This window comes from Sinohyriopsis cumingii, chromosome 15, assembly GCF_028554795.1.
Source record: "Sinohyriopsis cumingii isolate HCF-2022 chromosome 15, ASM2855479v2, whole genome shotgun sequence".
In the NCBI taxonomy this organism is placed as follows: Eukaryota; Metazoa; Mollusca; class Bivalvia; order Unionida; family Unionidae; genus Sinohyriopsis; species Sinohyriopsis cumingii.
Genome location: NC_142975.1, coordinates 72252003 through 72277728, shown reverse-complemented (window position 1 = coordinate 72277728; position 25726 = coordinate 72252003). Strand labels below are relative to the sequence as shown.

Sequence of the window (25726 nt, the reverse complement as noted above, 5' to 3'; positions counted from 1 at the left end):
AAGCAAACAAATATTCATGATATTTCCATTTGTAAATCCAATTACTGTATTTGCCAATCTGTAGACTCCAATAATGTATGTGCCTCTCTGTAGACCCTAATTCTGTACATGTCCATCTGTAGACCTCAGTACAGTATGTGTCCATCTGTATATCCACTACTGAATGCATCCATCTTTACATGTCCATCTGTAAATTTCAATACTGTATGTGTCCATCTGTAAATTTCAATACTGTATGTGTCCATCTGTAGACCCCAGTTCTGTACATGTCCATCTGTAGACCTCAATATAGTATTTGTCCATCTGTATATCCACTACTGTATGTGTCCATCTGTATATCCACTACTGTATGTGTCCATCTGTAGACCTCAATACAGTATGTGTCCATCTGTTTATCCACTACTGTATGTGTCCATCTGTATATCCACTACTATATGTGTCCATCTGTATATCCACTACTGTATGTGTCCATCTGTACATGTCCATCTGTAGACCTCAATACAGTATGTGTCCATCTGTATATCCACTACTGTATGTGTCCATCTGTATATCCACTACTGTATGTGTCCATCTGTATATCCACTACTGCATGTGACCATCTGTACATGTCCATCTGTAGACCTCAATATAGTATGTGTCCATCTGTATATCCACTACTGAATGCATCCATCTCTGCATGTCCATCTGTAAATTTCAATACTGTACATGTCATTCTGTAGACCCCAGTACTCACTGTGTCCACTTTTGAGGGTACTGATATTTTTGTACTAATATGTAGGTCAGGTTAGAGGTGTGGCCTTACTGTAAGGGTGCATTTGAACACAGACTTGGAGCCAAAGGCTATAAAATGTGTGTGGCTGCTAGATAGGAGCCATTTAAGAGGAAAACCAAGGTATTGAGGAATTATTTTTGCTTCTGTAAGTTCACAGCAGGAAATAAATTTTGATGGAATTTCCATATTTGGATGTAATTGATCCGAATAAAGCTAAAATATGTATCATGGTCATCTAAAAAATTCATCGTGTTCAATTCACCTCTTTTATGAGGGCACGCCCGGCTGTAGATTTTCCATCATATTCCATGAAAAACACTGGAAATTTCTAGCATGGAAAACGCTGGAGTATTTGGACTAATATTCCAGCCTCTGTCCAGGATAGGCTGGAAAACCCTAGACAATTCTAGCATGGAAAACGCTGGACAATTCTAGCATGGAAAACGCTGGAGTATTGGACTAATATTCCAGCCTATGTCCAGGGTAGGCTGGAAAACCCTGGACAATTCTAGCATGGAAAATGCTGGAAAATTCTAGCATGGAAAACGCTGGAGTATTTGGACTAATATTCCACCTATGTCCAGGGTAGGCTGGAAAACCCTGGACAATTCTAGCATGGAAAACGATGAAAAACCCTGGACAATTCTAGCATGGAAAATGCTGGAGCATTTGGACTAATATTCCAGTCTTTATCCAGGGTAAGCTGGAAAACCCTGGACAACACTAAAATTTAACTGAAAATTGTTGAAATATTTTATGAAAATGAGATTTTTAACAGTGATGCAACTTTTATTTGATGATAATTTCAAGAAGAACATGATCCAAATTACCCCAACCAACTCCTTGTATGGACTGAGGTGTTTAGTAACTTTTGAACAAGGAAACAAAAATTAAAAACTATACTTGTCACTGGTAGCTCAATAGGTTGTGCACTAGTATTCAGTAGATAACATGGCTTAAGTTGTCATAAATGTTGCTACACTTCTACTGGTGTGTCATAAAATCCAGATTACTGGCTCCTTACATCATCAGAGTTTCTAAAAATATGTTCTCTTACTCTAGTTATAGTTTGAATTTATTCTGAAGCAATGTTAACAACAAAATAACAGAAATTCACATTAATTTCTATCTCAATTTTAATTAAAAAATTTAAAATTTATTTTACAAGTGTTGTTTCATATTTCATTCACATTTCTTATTTTTCTGTTGTCACCACTGGAGTCTGTGGAAGTGATGGTACTCTTGATGGTTTAACCAAATCGCAAAGCTTCTGCCTCGCCATCACTTCCCCAATGTTATACTTCTTGATGATTTCTGAAATGCAAATCATTGTATATTAATAAATAGAATCAAGCAAGATTTCAATCCCACATATATATATATATATATATATATATATATATATATATATATATATATATATAGAGAGAGAGAGAGAGAGAGAGAGAGAGAGAGGGGGAGGGATTGAGAGAATGAGAGTTATGCCTGAAACATTTCATGCAATTACAGTACTTTTACAATCCCTGAGGTTGGTAATTGTACTGAGGCACTTGGCTTGATGACTAACTTAATAGGCTTAAAAACCTGTGGTTTCCATCATAAATTAAACTGGCTACCTAACTGCTCCTGTGGCCTAAGTCTAAGTAGTTAGAGCACCTGCTGCGGGTGTGAGAGGTCACAGGTTTGAACCCTTAACCGAGTCATACCAAAGACTTATAAAAAAAATGGTACTATTAGCTGCCTCACGTGGTTCTCAGCATTAACCCGTTACCTCATGCTAGCATCTTTTGACGCCTCTACTCCTTTGACGTGGAAGCGCCTTCTGACGCCTGCTGTAAACATCAGCCTTTTTAAGCCGGTTTTCATAGCACCATCTTCGGGGAAAACCCCCATTTAGATACTACATTCATTTCTGTGAATGACAATTACATTAGATCACGTGGTCACTGTTTATGCCCTGGTTGATATCTGCTATTTAAAGTAACTGGGTCATAATCTCCACTCTACAAAATGGAGGTCGCGGATTTCATTCAGTACTTAAGAAGGTTTCACGATTAGAACCACAACTACGAAAGATTCAATAACTTAAGTAAAGGCTCTGATATTGATGTAGGCAGCAATTAGTTTTTATAAATTATCAAATTCAGATGACTTAGTGATGTAGATGCAGACGAAATTGTAAATTTCAAGTACGAGAAATGGCAGCTACGATTGGTTACACTGCCTCACTGACATGACGGTGAATGAGTCCTCTCAAGATTTTAAAGCAAATAAAAAATTCTTAAGTGAAAAAAAATTATGCAGCTATAACAATCAGACTTTAATATTAAATTTTTCCACACATAACAGATGTGTACCAAAAATGTGAAATGGTTACAATTGCTGTTAAACGTAACATACACTACATTGCTTAACAGTTAACAAGCAGGCCTATAACATATGGAGTCGAATAGGTAACAGGTGCTCTATTTATAGCATGCTGCACTTTGTAATATAAGGTAAATGGTTAAGATGTTAGTGTTAGGACTGGTCAACCTGGTGTCAAAATAATGTGAATGGGTGGGAGACATTATGCTACATGTCTGTAGCATGATATCTCAGTGCTAGACATCACTATAAATTGCCACACTGCAGACATCGTTATAGTGACATGACTAAATATTTGTTAAAGCTACGTTACTAAACATCTGAATCACGCACACACAAACTGGCTACCATATACATGCAGTTGTGATTATACCATTTAAACTGATAGTATATTTACATTGTCCATTTGGATATTGCCTGTCAACACTATAATGTTTCAAGTAGTAGTTATGTGTATGTTTAAATTTCACAATAATGTTCCAGCCTTAGTTCATAAAAAAAATTTATTACAATTTGGCATATATTTTATTATAGGTTAACAAAGTTTAAAATGCATGGTTAATAATTTAAAATATACCATAAATTATTTGAATTCTGGACTGGTCTTGGAGAGGTGGCCTTGTGTGTACTTATTATTGGCTCTTGCCCTAAGTTAGCATCTTGCCAATATAGTCACCAGAACTGTACAGCATTCTGAATATTTATTTAGCAGCTTGGTTAAAATCCTAAATTTGACATAATTCTGCCTCATGCTGGGTGCGAAAAAAAATTTAATCAAAATTTTCACCATGATGATTCATATGCACAAAGTTTCTGATACATTTACTTATCTACATACACAACTCCAGGTTATAGCTAATGTTCTAGACATTTGAATTTGAAACAAATGTAGTATTACCTCTCGCTTGCTTGATTCCGATTAAAAGATTGAAGAATTTCAATGAAGCTGTCGCCATCAAGTTGTTTGCATAACTGTGCCTTGCAACTTTTTTTCTGAAATTAAAGGACACAAACTAAACAAATATTTTTGGTGAGGAAAATTGATAATCATTTGCAACAGTTTATAGATGTACATTCTTATTAATTATACAGTAAGTTACTATTAAATATTACTGAAATGGCTGTATATAAATTGGATAGACAGAAACAAGCCATAACCTGAATCGAAGATTAATTGGAAAAGAGATCTACCAGTATATTTCCGGGTCACTGTCTGAAATTAATTAAAACAAATATAACTTATTGCTACAAATAGTACAATGTCTGGAAAAAAATGACGAAAATGTAAAAAATACAAATACCAGTCAGATCATTAATAATATCATGGGTGAATAAAATTTAAAGTGAAATTTACAATTTGGAAATGTATATTCACAAGGCTGGCATGTACCAACTTTTAGAAAGACAGCCATGCAATGACTGGTCATTGTGCATTAGGGATAAGTAAAAAAATTGCCAATTATGTAAACAAAGCTTAAAACATAACACATACCCTTCAATACCTTTACAGGTTTGATGTTTAATTTATGTCTTCAAACAGCATAAAAAAAAGAAATTGTTCCATTGGATATATTTCGTAATAGCTTTCCGTAAATTTACGTCACGCGAAGTCTGTCGCAGCTAAGGTACTTGGCGGCCGTGCAAATAATTTTGCTACATTTGGACTGAGAAATGACTTACCTGCAATTTTCGCAATAATACACTCATGGTATCCCTTGAATCCACGACAAACTGCCATCACTCTCTCTCCCATGCGATATTCCTTCATTTCTTTTCGTGGCGAGTGAAAATCAGCCATACAGATTATGCCTCCCTGAATGTGACGATCATTCAGCCATATAACCAGGGATATTTCGGGTTCAGTAGTCATCTTAAAATCCTGGGATATTTTATATTGTACAATTTCAATGACACTCTAATCGAAAATTGCGCCCAAATTCTAGACTGGTTATCCAAAGTCTTTTATGGTGCAAAATTTAGAACCAAAATTTACAGAAAAAGTTTTTTTTCTTTTTCTTCTTCTTTTTGCAGAATATTTTGTTCTAACGCATGAAATCGAAATATGCCGGCTTTTTCAATGTAGTAATTGGTTTTTAAAAAAATAAGTTCATAATTTTATATCCCATCATAGTCAGCTTCATCAGCCTTCATCATACGGAAAAACCTCGGCTATTTCTGCGTGACAGAAATGTGACTCCGATACATGAAGGCGAATACTCGACAGAAAAATCAGAAATTTTGTTCTCTTTTGATTTATGACTTATCTAAAGAGTTGATATGTATACATCGGATACCAACGCCGTGATTTGGATATGTTGGGGAATGGATCGGTTTACAGTAAAGACGTTTTAGAAGACAAAGTTTACGACCAAGAGGCAATATCGTGTCGAGGTGTGGAACACAAATGGAAAAACAACACAAATTGGACACCCAAATATTATAGGTGAGTATGAAATAAACGGAGTCTTGACTTTATCTCGTTTGCCCAAGTATAAACTGACTATATGATTAACCGCCCAGCACTATATTATGTATGTATGACTGGTAATTAAATTGTAATCAAGTATAGAAGCCCACGTGATACAAGCATAGTCATTGGTTAGCACCGGCTTTTGGCACTAATTATTTAGTCCTGATATTGGTATAAATTGACAAATGTGTTTGAAGCTGCGCAGTTGAAATTCATTATATAATTGTAATACAAAATAGTTGTTAAAAGAATTGACTGATTTAATTTCAATAAATGTGAAAAGATATACAGGGTCAAAAACAAGTTTCCTCTTGCACCAGTTTTAAAATTAGAGTAGGTATTTTTGTTTTTCAATATATACATAACTTTCAAAGCAACCTAATTTGTGCAATTTTATTTTAACAGCCATAACCTTGTAATTGTCAGTCTTGGAAATGTTAACTCCAGTGATACATGTAAGCCCAAAAAGGGACTGCTCTGGTATTATGATAAAGTTGTGAATTTATTGAGTATTTGTAGATCTAAGTCCAAAAAGGTCTTTAGGTTACTGCTAAATTTTCAGACTGCTTCATATAGAAGTAAAATCATAACTTAAGTCCTGGAAAAAGAAATTTTGAAAAATTTCACATTAATCTTAGCAAGATTAAAATTTACCCAAGTTTTACCATGAAGTTGATTTTTGAACGATGCGCTAATGTTTTAATCAGTCTGATTGTACAGTCTGTAAGCGTTTTAATATTGTTTATGTATTACAGGTACTGGCGTTCAGGAAAAATACATAAGCAGTATGAAGTTAATTCCTAAAAGCACAATGTACTGGAGGAAGAGAAAACAATGGTAATTCCAGGAATAGTATAGAGTTTTTTTCACTTTTAAAATAATATCTGCAGCTGTCTCTCACAAAATTGTTTATTTTTGTGAAGATAAGCATTATTCTTTATACATTTGTTATTACCTAGTACATTCACAGCTTAACATGGCTCATATCTTAAACACAGTTTCATTACCATATCAATAATTTAAGGAATAAACAAATTTCACTGTACAACACTAAATGGAATTTTCAGAGTTCAGCAGAATCTGAGTATATGGTGAAATCATTCAGTATTTACAGACAGAATATTCAATGTGCGTGTTCGAACAGAACATTCACTCTGTATGGATTATCCAACACACCCAGGGATCGTCCTGGGCTTCGCCAATGTCGCAAATTGCGATTTTTTTTCCTTATTGGCGACAAAAATATCCCCTCTGGCGATTTTTTTGGCGACAGACTTTTTGGTTATTAATTTGTACATACAGTCATAGATTTGGACTGGATAAATTAAAAGGGAGAACGAAAGGAAGCCACAAACTTGACTAAGCAATGCATTGGAATCAGTCTGTTACACAAACAATCCTTTGTTCGTATTGACAACCCCATCTTTACAGTGCATTGTTACATCATAATCTGCTTATGCTGACATCTGGGCTGAGTACTGTATGATGTGATACAGTCAATCATGCTACTGAACTATACCTACAACTGACCGACTTCTGAAGACGCGAATAGAACAAATACAATTAATTGAATGGCTAAATCTTCTGTTGTTTTTTTTTTTTTTTTTTTTTTTTACATATACCAGTACAATAGTTTTGCTGAACCTTCATAGAAAACTGATAACCTTTGAAGTACCGACTACTGTGTATAAATACAAAGCAAATGGAAAAATCTCAATCACAATTATGTCTGTCGCCAGTGCAGCATTTTACTCATTGATCTTTTCCTTTTGCCATCAATCCGTGTTACGGCTGCTGAGACTTAAACTCCGAAACAAGAAATAGCACAAAAAAAAACAGCAACCAGTTTTGCATAATTAATAATAATTATTTATTTCTCAAAATACAAGAGTGAAAGAATCTCTAAATTGGGTGTGAATTTATGCTTATATATACGGTCCAATATTGCCCGGTGTTGACTCATGTAAGTTTGATTCGTGGGAATGGAGATCCTATTTTGTTTGTCGAGAAAATTTATACAGCATTCAGTGATCATTCTTGGGATTTAGGAAGCAATTCACTACAAGCTTTGTGAAGCTAGCCATAAGGGGGTGGGGTGGGGGGACTGCTGATAGACTACTGGTGTCACCTGTCAGTGCTGTGTACTGTGAACGTGGATTCAGTAAGATAAACCTCATAAAAACTGACATCAGAAATAAACTCTGCATCTCATCTCTAGAGAATTTCATGAGAATCAGCATGTACAGATGTGAAAAATTAGACTTTGAAACTGCATTCAACAAGTTGGCAGCCCTAAAATTGCGACAGATCTTCATGTAACACTTTGTAACATTTTGTTAATGCTTGTTGTAATTAAAGAATTAACTAACCAATCTTTTGTAATTTTCATTGCCTGTTACATTAATAGACTAAATTAACACTTGGAAAAATGTACGCTACTTGTTCTGGCGACACTTTTTGAAAATTGGCGACAAAATATTGAGGTTGACGATTTTTTTGGCGACAGCTTTTTAAAAGCCAGGACCATCCCTGACACCATACACAATATATGCACAATGTACACCATATACAACCAGATCAGCCAATTACAGAAATTCCAGGAAATATCTGATCAGTATTGATTCTTGCAGAACAAGATATAATAATTTATTGTTATGCATTGTGATTTAATCATACTTCAGTTTTTAATTATTTAAAATGTTAAATATGTTTTTTGCTTTCATTTTTCTTATAACGCCCTGAAACGTTATGAAACTTGAGTTGTGTTTCTGAAAACATCACATAAATTTATGATGTGTATGTTGTATCACATGTACTTTGTATGATTGAGTATATTATTGTGTATCAATTACTTGTCATTTACATGCATTTGTTGTGTATCATGTTTGCATTACCCATGTTTAAATGATGCATGCATTAACATTGGATTTGTCAAACTAAACTACTGTAACAGTGTAATATTAACTGTACATATTCAATTCCCACAACAAAACAATAATGTTTGAATGTTAAGATTTTAATATTAATTATAAATGTTCACAAAAATTTGTATTTCTCATTACAGTGTTGTTGATCTAGGTGAATCCAGTTCTGTTGGTCTTGGAGATTATGAAATTGGTGACTGTACGAGTGCAAGTAATACTAACTCTTCAAATATAATGAGAATATCAACAGATAAACCAACTAGATATGGTGACAGTGACACGAGTTTTTCGTCTGACTCAGAAGAAAGTATAGAGTTTTAATCAAGTTAAGACGATGAACAGTATCATCATGTGAATGAAGCAACTCAGTCTTACCCATCCTATGTCACAGATCCCCCACTTATGTCAAAGCCCCATAACAAGATATATATTGTAGTGAAATCACAAAGTCTGAACATGTTATTGCCCTTGGGGCTTTGCCAACAAGACATAATTTGTCAAATGCTAAATATGTGACTTTTTGGACTTAATTCATTTGCATCTTCCTTCAGCAAACACAGGATTAACAATTGTCAAAGATTTGAAGGAAAAAATGTGAATTCAGTAAGGAGTATCTCAGATACAATTTTTATTGTGAGATCTGCAAAAAATTGATGAAATGTGTGAAACTGGGGGCTGTACAGGTGCAACTAATAAGTATGTGCAAACATCTCTTTGGAATGAAGTTGGCTCTGACAAGAAAGAAGACTTCCTTTCGTCATCAAAAATAGGATCGAGTGTCTTCGAGAACCTATTATTGTTCTTGAAATTGGAAATGCCATTTATCCAGGTGCTGTTCTCCCCAATCATCATGAAAAGGACTAAAATGGCTCTTACCATTGCACAGCAGAATTTCATACTTATACACTGTAGTGTCAAGCTCTTTGGACATATTTATGATTTTATATGCACCAGATATTTTCTGGTCAAGATTTAACTAATTTTTCAGGATATCTTTTCATACATGTATAGTTTGTGTTACACCAACATTTTTGTATAGTGATGTTCTTTTGATAATGAACATTTAATTGCATATGTGGTACATACAATAAATGATGTACTACTTTAACACTTGTGGTTTGTCTTTTTAAAGCAGGGGTCAAGTATGTGTGTGTGTGTGTGTGTATGGTTTAGTTTGTTTATTTGACTTCTGTCATATATTTCTCAGTATATATTTATCATAGATTTGAAATAATAGTTTAGTTTCAAGTTCAAAAATCTGTGTTACAGCGCAGTTTAGTCATGATTGCTCTTTCTTTAGGTAATTAAAAATAATTCTTTGTACCAATCTTGAAAATTGACTAAGTTCTTTTCCAGGGTTTTCCATGCTGAAATTTATCTAAAAAATTCTGAGTCCAAAATGTCCATCGTTTTCCAGGGTTTTCCATGCTGAAAAAAAATCAAAGTCCAAAATGTCCATCGTTTTCCAGGGTTTTCCATGCTGAAACATTTCAAAGTCCAAAATGTCCAGCATTTTCCAGGCATGTCCAGCATTTTCCATGCACAATGTCCAGGGTTTCCATGCTAAATTCTGCAGAATATTTCATTTTTCCATCATTTTCCAGTGTTTTCCATGTTTTTCCATCATATTCCAGCCTTTTCCAGAGTATACGATGGAAAAAGTACAGCCGGGCACAGTGAATTTTTGCATTTATTATTTGTATCTGGTACAGCTTAATTATGATGAACATTAATTGAATTTTTGAAGATTCATTTGTACAATCCCCAGTAGATAGAGTTTTGAAATAAAATCATACTTGGTGTTTGTGATGGGTAACTGGGTAGTAGTAGTATTACCTTAAGAAACAAATAAAATATGTAATGGATGAAAGGAATAGTTTTAGGGAGTATATCTCTATAAATGTCTGAGATATTGAAAATCTGAGCCCAGATTCAGATTCCCCAGGTCACAGATATGTAACATAGTGATTTTAGCCTGATATATATATATATATATATATATATATATATATTTATATATATATATATCACTATAGATATATAGTGAAAATGGCTGCTATCACTTGAAGACCCTCTGATGTAAATCAATGAATTTGTGCGAGAAAAAACTTAATACCCCTCCCCACTGCAATTAACCATAACTTCATAAGCAATTTGAATTATATACTTATTTTTCATGCAAGTGTCATTTACATCGATGTACAGATGGAAAACATTCCACAGAAATGAGAGATGGTCACCCATGAAGATTTTGGGATTTTGTGCAGAATGGTTGTTTGGTGTGTGTGTGTGCTGTTTGGACTGGCAGGAAGTCTAAAACTGCGGTTTCTTGTACCTGTTAATATTTTGCATTTAAAGAAAACATCTGGTCTTAAAAAATTACAGGTTTTTTTTTGTTTGTTGTATCATGTAACGAGTAGAAAGTCTACTTTATTTGGTATCACTGTACAGCTACATCTTTCTCGTTTTTTGGAATTCACCTGTGCTTCAGTCTCTCATGAAATAAAATGACATGAAACTCAAAACAAGGGAACTATCCCATGCTCCTGACGCCAAAACATGGCATGCATGGATGATGGGCAGTTCAGATGTTCATAATTACAATGAAGAGAATTGTTTAATGACTGCTGTATTTCGGTCTTCACACTGACCTGATGTATCTCTGGCACAGATTTGGTTGCTATTTATATACCACTTGAGATGAAGTTCATAATCATATACCTACTGTCCCTGCATCATTTACAGCATCTGTCGTATGTTGTCTTTTTAATATGTTCCTCTTATAAATTCTTGTTAGTTACTGTTTGATATTATTACAATATATTGTTGTTGTGGGGTTTGATGCCATGTTCAGCACACGATAGGCTATGCATGGCAGCCAGTATTAGTGGTGGAGGAAGAACCCGGGAAAACCCCAGAAAGAACCACCGACCCACAAGAAGCTACTGGCAAGCATTCTCACATATCCACGTTAGCCGAATCCAAGACTCGAACCCACACAGACTGAGGTGAGATGGCAGTGATCCGTAACAGAGAGCACTTTAGACCACTCGGCCACTCAGGGCCCCTGATTACAATATATATATATATATATATATATATATATATATATATATATATATATATATATATATTGATATTATTACAATATCGTGTATTTTCTTTTACCATCTGATTAACTTCTTTTTCAATTTAGGTTATATTCTTCTGGTTTCATACTCATGTTATCCATATTATCAACGTAAAAGTTGTTGTTAATGAGGAGAGAACTTAAAATAAGCTTAACCTTGTTGCATTTTTGTATCTCTTGTTCGATTCTTTTGTACGTTCCACAACAGCTTACTGAAAATACTTGCTGTTATATCCAGTATTTACAGCAATGCATGTGTTCACATTTAGTTAATTTTAATGCAAATCGTCATGAATACAGTCTTTATCATTACAAATAAGATAAACAGGATCTGTTCTGGAACCAAGCATTAAAGGGTAAATCCGACCCCCCCCCCATTTTGTGAATACATAAACTCAGTGTTAATGAATTTAGCGTTACAATAGATACATTGTCTTTTTGTCAGAACAAAGCATTTGTCAGAATAGATCCACCAAATTGCCTTTCTGTTACAATAAAGCAATAATCACTGTGTTTACCATTGAAATTATAAGTTATGATTCTGTTTATATTATAGAAATCAAAGCCAAGTTGTAAGTGAAAGTAATCTAAGAAACAACCTGGACTGAATTAACTAGCTTGACTATGTTCTCTTTGACTGGTGATTTCTAAATACAAATATGTATAATTTGTATGAATTCAGTCACATCGATTCACATCAATTCTGCATTCTCAACATTTTTACTTAAACATATAATAGGCATCCTACAAATAAATTCATCTATCTTTAGAGAGGCCCCATTTGATCTCATCCTATGTCCAGAGCTGAAATTTTCAGACAGTAAGTATTGTTTGCAGTCAGCTTATTTATTTTAAATTTGCTTTTTTGACGGCAAAGTGTCTTTTGTTATATTTCACTTTCCTTGATTCATCTGAAGTACAATTTATATTATTGTATTAGGATTGTACCAATAAGCCAGTGTATGCCAGGAATTACTCTTGTAAATTTCTTAACAGATCTCAGAGACCTGACACCTTCGTTCTCATCCAAGGAAATGTCAAATTATTGAATGTAACAAGTATAGCTTGGAAGTTCCACCTAATGAATGGTATGTTTGAGTGTGTGCATGTTTTTGTTGACTAAGAGTATTTGGATTTTTTATTTGATGGGAATGTTGACATTGCTTTCCTTGGAGATAAAACAACACAGCATGTTGAATGTATTGCTAACCAATATTTCACTGAAATATGATCCCTCTTGGGATTTAAATTGAATGGAATCAGTATGACTATAGCTATTATCAGATTATATTTGTTTGCTTTGGTACTTTACAGCACAGCAACACAAGTAGGTTATTTAGCAGAATGCCTTGCCCAGTGACACGCCATGGTAGCTGACCCAGGCTGGTCCAGTAGGATGGTTGGACTTTAACCTGAACCCTTTTGGTCCTGAGTCTGGCACATTAACCATTGAGCGACCATGACTTTCTATCAGATTATGAATATTTAAATTTGAAATATAGGTCATTGATCTTTCATACTGAAGGATTTTATATATAATATATATCTTATATGTTGTAGGCACTATGGTATCATGGTATTTTGATTTTTTCAGCAGTTTTCTGACTAGTGCCACCTATCATGTATTTCTGTTATATACACTACAATATCATAACTTACTAGTTCTGCATCACTTGTTGATTTTGGGAAAATATCAGGATTGCTGGTGAGTACACTATTTTAAAAATGGCCTTAACCCATGGTCTTAAATGGAATTAATATCTTCTTACAATCTGTATCACTGTAATAAATTGGTTAACCAGTTTGTCATCTGATAATGTCCAAAGATTGCAAGAATTTGATCACATGATTACCATATTTTTCCAGATCCAAGAGATTGAATCTATTGGTAGCAAATACAAGTCAGAATGTGAAGGGATGTGTTTTTTTTTTTTCTGGTGGTTTTCGCAACTAACAGGTATTGACTTTAAAACTTTGTTGGACAAAACTTATTACTTTTCATTGGAACACCGGGGTTGTGTTTAGAAAGTCTTTGGTTGATACTTAATTTCATGCTCATGTTGGTGGTCCAATCGCATTGCTACTCCTATGCTACCATGGTTACATTTACATTTCTTTAATTCTCTGATAAGGTTCTGTTGTTGGAGGACACATGTGGCAGAATAAAAACCATGGAGGCATCATCCATTTCAAAAGTTGATTTACACTTTGTGCAAAATACACATCAAGGTCCCAACATTAAGACAAGTATTTGTCATCGCAAAAATATTTTGTCAGTATTACCACAATATCAGAGTAACTCCCCTTGCATGACCTGGAATCTTCATGGTGTCTCCTTATAAATCATTTCGCACAGATATCTGATTTAAACTGGAAATTAAATGCATTTTAATATAGAGCACCAAAAAACCCTAGACATATATATCTTGAAGGTCAGTGTTTTTATATATTTACTCACTGATCGCTAACTTTAAGACTCAAGATACCATAGTATTTTAAATAATTTAATTGAGTGGCTTACTTGTCTTATAGAAAAAGTACATGTACACTACATGTTTAATTCTCATTCATAACAAGGCCGATTACTAAGGTCAAATCAACAAAAGTTATGCCAGTCAAGTAAGCCTTGCATTTATTTGAATGGAAGCCACAATACATCACTTGAAACTGGGAGTACATTTGCCCAGTTAGAGGTGTCCAGTGCACCTTAATTGTTGAATGGTTCCATAGTTTGACAAGGTCAGAAAATGACTGTTTTAGTTATTTTGAAATGATAAAATTAAATTGTTCAATAATCTTTTAGTGAACAAGATTCCATTGATTTGAAGCATATATAAACACTATATAATGACAATACACACACCACATATTCTATTCTTCAGGTCTGTAAGAGTCATTGAGAAGAAATACTGATTTATTTATATTTGTTTGTTGGAGTTAGCAGTGTGGAAAATCTGTAATTAACACACTCAGGATGATGTGAATTTATTCCAGGACTTGAATATTTAATTAATTCTTTTTGATTATATAACCTCTCAAGGATTTCAGTGATATTCTATGTTCAAGATTACCTTGAAGTAAAAGCATTTGGATTTAGAACAGTGATACTTCAGTGTTGCTAGCATGGTAGTACATAAAACGCATTAGAACCTTCTGAATACTCTTGGATAGTTTCCAGACTAGTGAGAAATTGATAGCATAATTTAGGATAGTTGTAGGAATCGATCCACTGTAAGTTATTTTTAATTCTTTGACTTTGTTTGATTTTATTTTTTATTTAAATAAATTTATTTTTTGGAAAATTGAATGCTTGTTACATAAGTTTAAGCCCCTAGACATAACAATATATTGTCCTTTGATGTCTCTGTTATATCCTTGTAAATTTATTATGTATTGTCTTTTGATGTCCTTAGTGTATACTTGTAGGATTATTACTTACAGATTCCACAGCCAATGATAACATTTAATACAGTTCTATTTTCATAGGTTCATTTTGTTTTGACTTTAAAGTATTTAATAAGAACTTAGCATTATGTTTTCTGTAGAACTGTTATCCATCATTACAAACAACCTTGCTGATTTCAGAACATGACAGGGTACCAGACAGATCTTGTCAGTAATGTGATTGAGCAGAGGTATCTGGCAAATCCCAAAGGTCAATACCAGTTTGAAATACAGGACTATGCATACATGATGGACTTCAATATGATGACTCAACGAAATATGGATACTAAAACAAAACGCAGAGTAAAGCGCCGCCCAGAACATGTTTCACCAAAGGAAGCTAAGAAAAGGAAGCTACAGTAAGCAATTTATATAATCCATAACATTTTTAATACTCCTCATAACTTCTTTGATGCTAGCAAGATATTAAAAACATGATGAATCCTACTGTTTTGTAATCATGTCTTTTGCCCATGCATCACCTTTCTGGAAAAAAATTGGATATAGTAGAGCTATTTTATGACTTGGCATCCTTTGTGTCATATCTGCCATCAGTCCATCATTATCTTCAAAGCTAATTATGATTAGACTTGATAGGGATATATTGTAAGTCATAGCTGTCTTTTGGCAGCTGCCTTAGCAACTGAATGACTTCTATAACAACCATTTAGAAAATGGGTTTTTTGGGGGCATCAACAAAACTACAGGACAAATTTGGGCAAAAAATTGTAAGAATGTTTCTTGAAACTTATTATCATCTGTTATTTATGACCTAAAATTCCATATCCCCATGTATTTATGACCTAAAATTTCATATCCCCTGGTATTTATGACCTAAAATTCCATACCACCTGGTATTTATTACCTAAAATTTCATATCCCTTGTTTTTTATGACCTAAAATTCCATACCACCTGGTATTTATGATCTAAAATTTCATATCCCCTGGTATTTATGACATAAAATTCCATATCCCCATGTATTTATAACCTAAAACTTCATATCCCCAGATATTTATGACATAAAATTTCATATCCTGTGGTATTTATGTTGTTGTTGTAGTGTTTAACGCCATTTTTCAGCACATCATAGGCTATATATGGCAACCAGTATTAATGGTGGAGGAAGAACCTGGGAAAAGCCCAGAAAGAACCACCAACCCATGAGAAGCTACTGGCAAGCTTTCTCACATACCCACATTACCCGTATTTGTAACTTGAACCCACACAGACAGAGGTGAGATGGCAGAGATCCGTAATGGAGAGCACTTTAGACCACTTGGCCACTCGGGGCCCCTGGTATTTATGACCAAAAACTTAATATCTCCTGGTATTTAAAACCTAAAATTTCACATCCCATGGTATTTATAACATAAAATGTCATATCCCATGGTATTTACGACCTGAAATTCCATATCAGACTTCATGTGGAAGATGGTAAAATAATTTAACCTTTATAGTGAGCACATGATAAATCTCTTATCAAATCTCTAACATCAAAAACTCTGTTCATTTCCTAACTAACAATTGGTCCTGTACCTCAATGCATTGATTGTGACAATTAAGAGAACACATTTCTATAGCTTGCATTCAGAACACTAATTCAGTAGGATGGATTCTACCAAAATACATTTCATATACTGATTTGCACTAGACAGTACCAAGATTATACATTTGAACACATCTTGTATTGCACCTTGTTAAAGTTTACTCATATTGGGTACATTTTCAGGCCGGTTAAATCTGGAGTGTTTTCCTCAAAGCGAGTTCCTGGGGCAACGATAGGGATGAAACAATGCCCTGTGCCCAGTACTTGGAGTGTTCAAAATGGACAGGATGTAATTGATATTTTCAGCAGAAGTGAGGTAGGTAATTTCAAGTTCAGTCTGTTTTATAGCACATTGTGGAGTCATAGATGATCTACTTCAGTAGATTATGTAAGATAATTAAAGATAATTATTTTAATTCTTCCATGATAAGTCCACTTTTGAAACTTTATCAGCCTGCCCCTACCCACTTTGATTTCTCATTGAAATAATTTCTTGAGATAAAAGAAGAAAAGATATCCAGTTTGGAAAGAAAATCCCCGACCTCCCCCCCAAACTAAATATTTGAAATGGTCATTTCACCAATTTGAACCGGAGTGGACTGTGAGCATTGACAGTATCAAGACCTTTAAGGCTTTTAGGTTTGGACAAATGATGTTGCTTAGCCATTAGATAAGGCTGGCATCACAATAATTAGTGAAAAAAACACTTTTTACAACAATTCTTTAAAACAATTCCTGAAAAATTTTGAATTTGTTTTACACATAAGTTACTGTCATCAGGAATTTTAACCTTCTGTTTGATCACCAGGTATATTGATGAGGTAATCTTGCGTCTGATTGGTTGGTTATTATTACCAAGTTAGGAAACTATATATTTCTATTTTTATAGGATTTTAATTTTATTATATACTCACATATAAGCCTGTTCGCGTAGAAGCTGACTCCCCTCCAAAAAAACTGAACAATTATAAACACTAAAAAGTGCATGACCTGCATATAAGCTGACTCACACATCCAAGACATCTCAAGATACATGAGATAAGTTTTAAATGTATTTATTTAGGAAGACTTATATTTAACAAAAATTACATGTATACTTAAGTAATTTATTTGATTTTCTGTTTTCTTATTGTTTCTGCCTAATTTAGATTTTTTTATAATCTGATCAAATGATGACAAGAATTTAGCAATCGCGAGTTGCTGTAACACTACCTCTTCCTTTTGAGTCGATTACTTTTTTGTTTATGCATTATTGCATTGGACATTTTATATCATTGCACCGATAATGCTTTTACTTTGCATTGAAATTGTAAATACCTAACTCATTAAAATGTAATCCCAGTATGACAACACAAAGAATGACAACTCAACGCTCGCAATTAATCTGCTGAACATATTTATGTAATAGCACCACTTCATGTACATTGTAGATTTGATTGCACAATGAATTAAGCACATCCCTTGGAGTCGAATCATGGGCACCATTGCGCTAAACTTTAATGATATTTCCAAAATACAATAATGAAGTTTCAGAAATAATGCTTTGAAAATTATGATAATACCGTAAAAGCTGAGTTGTAGTTTGCTTTCATGTAAACAACCTTACACCGTACCTGTCAACTTTCATGCCCGGAGGGAAAAGAAACTACAGGTTTTTTGCCAATTAATTGCTGGTGCTTTTGTGACACACAATAGTGTAGAACATGGTTTCTTTGAAGTACAATGGAGGGCTAATCAGTTTCACAACATAGTTGCATCGATAAGGATTAACTTTTAATTAGTCACGCTAACATTCTTGCGTGTTTATTTAAGACAAATCTTTAGCTATTGTGCAGTTTGACCACAGCTGACCAGAATATGAAAATAGGGCACTACCTGGGGGAAAATAAGATAGGGCACACCACTGGGAGAAACAGCAAGTCTTTTTGCGAATTTCACGCATATTGGACCAGGAAGATTGGTCAATATTTAGTGAAAACAAGGCTTTAAAAATGGCATGAAAAGCCTCCAGATTTTAGGTCCCAATCTCTTATTTTTTTTAATTCAGTCTCCCTACTTGGCTTTTGAAAAGTTCATAGGTATGCCTTTGACTCGGTTTTACAAAATTACGGTAATCGTGCTAATATTATGGAATAAAAGGCAATTACACATCGGTGTATTGGTATAGTTGTCAGTAAAAATTTCCTCTTAACACAGGCCAGTTTTAGAGTTTTATTGATTAACTGTCTGTACTGCTGTTACAAAATGAAAGACAAATTCGCTGAGTATCAACATAGGAGATGCTGAAACATCAAGCTTTCCACAGACTATAGCAAAATAGGTCAAATTTACATGATGTAAGGTTTGGGAGAATTCTTTGCATAGAGTTAAGCTCTTACAGTACTCTATAACCAAGATAGTAAAATGGTTAACTGTTAAGGCATTTAATGTCCTTAGCTTTAGAGCTATTTATAGATGAAACTTAGTATACTTGTACATTAACACTATAACATATGTCATTTTTTTATATGGGAATCTGCTTTGAGGTCAAGGTCACATCTCAGTATTTTATGCTTTTATATTGCTTACAATTTAAAGCTTTAAGCTTGTTCAAGATTAAGAAATGAAACTTGTACATGATCATCAGAACATATGCTGCATATCACATTGGAAAATCTAGGTCATGACTCAATATTTTATGTTTATGACATTTTCTTTTCTACTCCTTTATCTTTGGAGCTTTCCAAGATGAAGGGATTCCATTTGATGTAAATATATGTCATCATTAGTAGGTTTGTCATGTACCACAGTGGAATTTAATCCTGGAGTCCAGTGTCTTGTTGTATTTATGTACATAAATTCTGTTACTGTGTTGCCAAATTAAACATATATATGCACGTGATATAAATTCCTGTACGTCTTCTAAATATAACATTCTACGTTGTTGCTCATTGTGTGTGCACTGGCCAGGAGATGTGCTTCCAACCGAGACTACTTGTGTTCCCCTGAATGCAACAATTATATTGGCTTCATTGTTAGCGCAAGACAATTTTTTTTGTGTGACATAGTACTAGAAAACACTAAATATAAATTCCTTTTTATATTTACTATCATACTTACTCCTGTACAGGGAATCATAATAGCTCAGTTGGTATAGCATTGGATTTGTGCACTTAGCTCGTATTTCATGGCATAATATAGCCATAAATGTATTGAATAGTGCCTTTCAGAACCAAACAGCCATTTACCCCTGTATAATGTGCACTTAAGGCTTATCACATCGGAAATGTTAGAGTATTTGAGGGCCTGATGATGCAACCCAAAACCACTCAAATATTTATATGCTCATGTGCATTTTCTTGTGCTGCCTTTAGTTGAATATCCATCCCAACATTAGGTCATTACATCAGAAGTATGGGAAAAAATACACTGACATTAATTGTCCATAAAACCAGTCTTTAAAGGTTCATGATGATAGATTTTTCATATCAAATACATAAAGAAAAATGTGTGTTGGAAAGTGTGTTGGTAGATGTGTCTGGTGGTAAAAGTGTGTTGGTAAATGTGTCTGGTGGTAAAAGTGTGGATTTTTGTTAGTATGACAGTTATTGAGATCACACTGGTTTCTGCAACAAAAAGCCTGCCTGAGGCTGATTTACAACAGGATGTAAGTCTTTAATGAATTCCTAAGGTCTTTTATTTTAAAATGACTTTATCACTTTTTTCACAGGACAGTTATTGTAATTATTGAAAAAGAATTTCATTATTTAATGAGAGATGAGGCTGCAACATCATTATTTTATGTGTAGTATCTCTCAGAGGTGAAAGCATTACCTTGATATGTTGTCACATGGTCAGCTTAGGTAGCAAGTCACATGATATTGATGGTGTAGTAATGTAATTACCATGTCATTTCTAGATCGTAAATATTTACTTTACCAAAGCAGACATCTTTAATACAGATATACTGACCTTCGTTACATCATTCACCTGCAGATCATGATTTGTTATTTCATAGAACCATATTAGTGAATGCCAGCAATCTGCCATCATGTTAAGTTATGGCAGATATGGGCATGTGCTGTTTGTAGATGAGGATATGTTATATACAATGAAACCTGTCCGAAGATACCAAGCATCCAAACCCAGAAGTCATCTCTGAAAACAGTTGCTCCCTTATGAATTTTTTAGCATCTAAAATATATAATATAAAAACAGATTTTGTGATCAAGTGGTTGTTTAAAAGAGGTGAGCTTTAGCACAGGTTTGACTGTAGAAAGTTAAGTAGGGCTGCTCTTAACAGTCTGTCCATGAACAATTTGTTTTTTTTGTGGGATAACTTTACTGGGAATTACACGCATTAAAATCTATTATGCAACTTTATATTGATGAATCCTCTGATGGATTTGATTTCCAGGCATCCTTGTCATTATCTGGTGGAGTTATTGCCATTGTTTATTCTCCTCCACCCCCATTTTCATTTCCACAGCTTATCTTTCACAAGGATTGTTAGAAATAGGTCAAATGCAACTTTTTATAACAGCTTCTTTAAAAAAAATATTCATTTTCCAGCTTTGCTTTTCATCATTTACAGGAGTTATGTCCTTCAATTGCCCATCTCTGGACTTTTGTTTTCACAGCAGAACTTTACCAAGTTCTGTTCGATTTTAGCCAAATTTAGTAAAAGGCTTTATATTGATGAGAACTTAATTTCCAGCATTCCTCAACATGATTTACAAGAGTTATGCCCTTTATTACCTGTCAGCTACACTTTACCAGGTTTGTTGGTTTTACCAAATTTGTACAGAGGCCCTATATTGATGTCAGAAACATAATGAGTTTAATTTCCAGCATTTTACAAAGTCATTTACAGAGGTTATACCCCCCTAAGTACCCATCCTGTTGATTTCGACTAAATGTATCATGTACCTTTATATTGTTAAGACTTTGAATGACTTGGATTTCTAACGAGTCCATATCATCGTTTGGAGGAGTTATGCTCACTGATTTCCCATTCTCCTAACTTTTGTTTCTTGATACACGATCATCTGTGGAAGATTTTTCTGAACAAATTGTAATGTAATGAGCTGGGCCCTTCATGCCGCCATAGCTAATAGCTGTAATTATTACATTTTTCAAGTTAAATTTGTTCCTTTTAGTTGAGGAAGAAATTCAATCGAGAGGAGTATAAGAAAGTGGAAACCTTGTTTTTGGAGAGTATGCCAAGCACAACATCCATAGTCAGCATAGAAAGAATCGAGAATGGTGAACTTTGGTCTAACTACCATAAGTAAGTATTGAATGGAGATATCCTATTAAAGCTGTGAAAATACAGTGCTCTCTCATTACAGATCTGTTTATGGAAGCATTACAGTTTTGTGCACTCTAAAGTGAAGTCACCTTATAACAATGTACATGTATGTTGCAGTCAGGTTTTCGTGTTGCAGTATACTATGGTGTCATGTACCATATACCCACATCCAAGTTGGATCCTGCTGCAAACTGCATAGACCCAGATCGACTATTGCATAATGTGCCAACAGATCTGGGTCTGTGTGGTTTGTTAGGAGTAATCAGCAAAAACATTGCATTATTAATTAAATTGATGAATTGGGGTTGGGGTTCAGTTGTCCTCACAGATTGATCTGCACCTGAACATGGATCTTTACATTTGTGGTACATGGCAGTTGTGAATTCACAGTATTCGTTGATGTGAAACTGCATAATAATTTGTTGTCATGCCAGAAGTTGAAAATCTATTCATCCAACTTATGATGACAAGGGAAAATGTATGGCAGTTGAGTGAATTTTCCAATCACTTCCATAAACCTTGCAGATTAAAGATTGGCTTGTGTTTTTCTAATATATTGCCAGCTGTTTCTTTGAGAATCCATACCTTTGCCAGATGTTTGTTTCCATTTGTTTTGATAAAGTTGATGCAGGTGTTGCACTCGATATTTAATACTGATAAACAGTTAAGAGAAGAAAACCCAGACTGGTCTCAGTTTGTAATAAATTATGACTGGTAGTAGAATGGTAACAATCTTGAAAACAACCTTTGAGATTGTTGAATTTAGGTACTTAACATCGTCAGTTTCATGTTTCAGTAATTATAACTGATTGAGTAAGCATTTGTACTGTGAAACTAACACTTTTAGTGCTTTCCTGACTGGTCAAGTGTATTTTTAGACATTTGTCCACCCCACCGTGAGTAAAAAACTAAAATTGAGTTAAATGCAATAAGTACACATATTTGTAAATATTAACATTTATACAAGTCACATATAGTTTCAATAGGTCATAAAGTATTTTGAAAAACAGCATAAAACTTATATACTTATTTATTGTGTTTTATATATTCCTTTGAATTAATAAGTACAGGTAAACCAACAATTTTCCAGCAACAGATCATATGGCACCTATTTTAATCCAGACAAAATTATGACAGGGCACTTGAAATTCCCAACACCGCCAATTTAGTTTACTGGGCGCACACTCATTTGGATTGTTTACACTGCAGTTGTTGGTGGTGATTACTTGATTATTTCGCATTCTTAGCTTATTTTACTTACATTTCACCCTAGCTATGGCTTCTAAGAAAGATAGATGCAAGTGTCATTGGTGGTGTCAAGAGTAAACACCAGTCAATATCGATATAAGATGAAGTAGAACTGTTGAAAAAACTGGACCATGGTGTTTCTGTACGAAAGCTGTGTGATGCATATGGTATTGGTTCATCATCTATTTACCATATAAAGAAGCAGAGAAACAAAATATTGAAATTCTGTCAAGACAGTAATTTCAAGAAGCAAATGAACATTAGAAAAACTATGAAAGATGGTAAGAGTACTGAGCATGACCAGGTGATGATGGAATGATTTTGACAACGTCGGAGTGATGGAATGGACTTGTAGGGCAGGATATTAACGGACCATGCTCAGTTGTTTCATAAAAAATTTAAAATAGAACATGAGTGTGACTAGAGTGAAGGATGGCTTCAAAGGTTCAAGCAGCATCATAGAATTTCCATGCATAAAATGTGTTAAGAAAAACGGTCTGCAGATCACAAAGGAGCTGCTGAGTATGTCAACAAATTTCAGAGGCTTGTAGTTGATGAGCACCTCTGTCCTGAGCAGGTGTATAATGCAGATGAAATTGCATTATATTGGCTATGTGTGACCTCATTTGGTCCATTAAAACTATTAGTCTGGCCAGGCTTTGGAACCAAGGGTACATGAAAATTGGTGGTTTTACCTGTATTGGACTGTAATTTTGTTCGCAATTAGTACTGCCTAAATGTCAGTAATGAACTGCATAAACTGAATCAGTTAATTGGTTCATTTAGCAATATTTAGGGCCAGTCTTCTAGTCTCCCACCTACTGCTGAAATAAAAGTCTCCAAGCAGTACATTACTTAGGGAAAGTGGGTTGTGCTCCTATTTCAAATTGCAAACATATTTCATTCCAAGCTGGGTTACATTTCTTACTGAACTAGTCATCCATTTGCAATTGTGATAAACATGTCACCACAACATAATACATACCAGTGACATTTATCCGCCCAGTTCAGCCTTTTTCAAAAAAATATTTTTAGAATGTATAAATAATAGCAGTCCAGAATTTAAACATTGGCATATTTTATTTACTTTTAACTGTTTGTATTCCTCCAAAACTTTAAAGGAGATTTTGTCAAAATTCAAAACGTTCATGGACTTGAAAAAAAAAAAGAATTCAATGAATTTCCAAGGTAACCCATCTGATTCAAGGATTTTTTTAAGATTGTATGAGACCATGGGACTATTTCAAGGTTCATTTTGCCAAATCTTCTTCCATTTATTTAATGACAAATTCTGCAACCAGTCAGAATATTCATGCATATTTTCATGGTTCATGATGACTTTTAGAGGCAAAAACGTGGTAAATCCTTGTACTTCCTGTGTGAGTTTGCATTTTAAAATATCCATGGAATTCCTGATTGACTGAAAAAAGTATGTAAACTGATTCAACTGTTATTAATGTACATCTACATCCAAAATGGTAGTGTCACCAATATGTTATATATGGGTGCATTGGTAATATCCACTGTACAAGGGTTAAACAACATATTTTACTTAAGGGCTTTGACATAAGCGATTTTCTCTTTTAATAAAGGGTGACAATACTTCTATCCATTTTGTGATTTAGATTTCTTCTCCTTATCAGGTGAATAATATAGTTTTTAAAAAAGTATTATTTACTACAGCATTGTATGTGATCTAATGAAACTTTGGTTCTCCTAATTTGGGACAATTTGAATCATACAATATTTTGTCATGGCTGTTTCTAAAGAAAATCAAGCCATTCTTACACTAGTTGTGTGGCTTTAATACCTTGTTTCAGCACATGATAGGCTATACATAGTAGCCAGTATAACTAGTGGAGGAAAAACACAGGGAAAACCCTGGCAAGAACCATTAACTCCAGGAGGCCACTGGCAAGCCTTCTCATATTCCTACATGATTTGGCTGATTCTGATACTCTTACTTGTAGAACTAAATTTAAAACTTGTAGCCAAAAACATAAGTGCATAAATACAATTCTTTAAATTATGTCTGAAAATTACAGAGTGTGAAGTAATTATCTTGGGAAATAAAGTTTGGCTGTCCGTAAACAGTGTCTTAAGATATTATCGCCTGTTAAGATAAAGATACATTTAAGAATACTGCAACTGGTGTGTTAACTGTATGCTGCAGCAAACTAAAAGATGAAGTTTGAAACAAACAAATGTAGTGTTCCTACTTTTGCCAACAAATTGAAACATTCTTATCAAAATTTCATTACCATATAATGTTAAATAGAATCAGTGTTATTGTAAAGATTGATAAAGATTTTTTAAATTGGAGAACATGAATTTATAGTAAATTGTCCAAGCTAATTTATGAGACTACTAAAAACATCAACATATCAGTATTTCATGTTTTTGCATGCATCCACTGTGGTAGCATAAGGGGGCACATTGTTTTCCTGCCATTGGTTTCTTTTTCTGTACATCAGTATATTTGTCCTGAATTTTGTTTGCAGAATAGCACAACACTTATCAAAATTAGAGCCATG

At 34.1% G+C, this 25726-nt stretch overlaps 2 protein-coding genes and 1 long non-coding RNA gene across 4 annotated transcripts in view; 2 read left to right on the top strand and 1 right to left on the bottom strand.

Moving 5' to 3' along the window:
* LOC149782052 (protein mono-ADP-ribosyltransferase PARP12-like) overlaps positions 1-25726 on the top strand; it is a 52918-nt gene that overhangs the window by 12553 nt on the left and 14639 nt on the right. The window contains exons 4-6 of the mRNA XM_089933472.1: positions 15249-15466; positions 16838-16970; positions 21793-21923. Coding sequence (XP_089789598.1) covers positions 15249-15466; positions 16838-16970; positions 21793-21923 — 482 coding nt within the window. The remainder of the gene's footprint in view (positions 1-15248; positions 15467-16837; positions 16971-21792; positions 21924-25726) is intronic.
* Positions 1857-5191, bottom strand: LOC149782054 (uncharacterized). Of its 2 annotated transcripts, XM_089933485.1 has the most exons (3): positions 4820-5117; positions 4038-4132; positions 1935-2086 (listed from the first exon to the last, which is right to left on the bottom strand). In XM_089933485.1, the coding sequence occupies exons 2-3, from the start codon at positions 4093-4095 to the stop codon at positions 1968-1970; spliced, it is 177 nt and encodes a 58-aa protein (XP_089789611.1). In that variant the 5' UTR covers positions 4096-4132; positions 4820-5117; the 3' UTR covers positions 1935-1967. The 2 variants fall into 2 exon arrangements, with proteins under 2 accessions (XP_089789610.1, XP_089789611.1); XM_089933484.1 differs by lacking the exon at positions 4038-4132 and having other exon boundaries at positions 1857-2086; positions 4820-5191.
* LOC149782053 (uncharacterized) lies at positions 5195-9662 on the top strand. Its single transcript, XR_016414215.1, has 3 exons — positions 5195-5582; positions 6365-6446; positions 8674-9662. It is a non-coding gene; the product is annotated as an uncharacterized LOC149782053 (long non-coding RNA).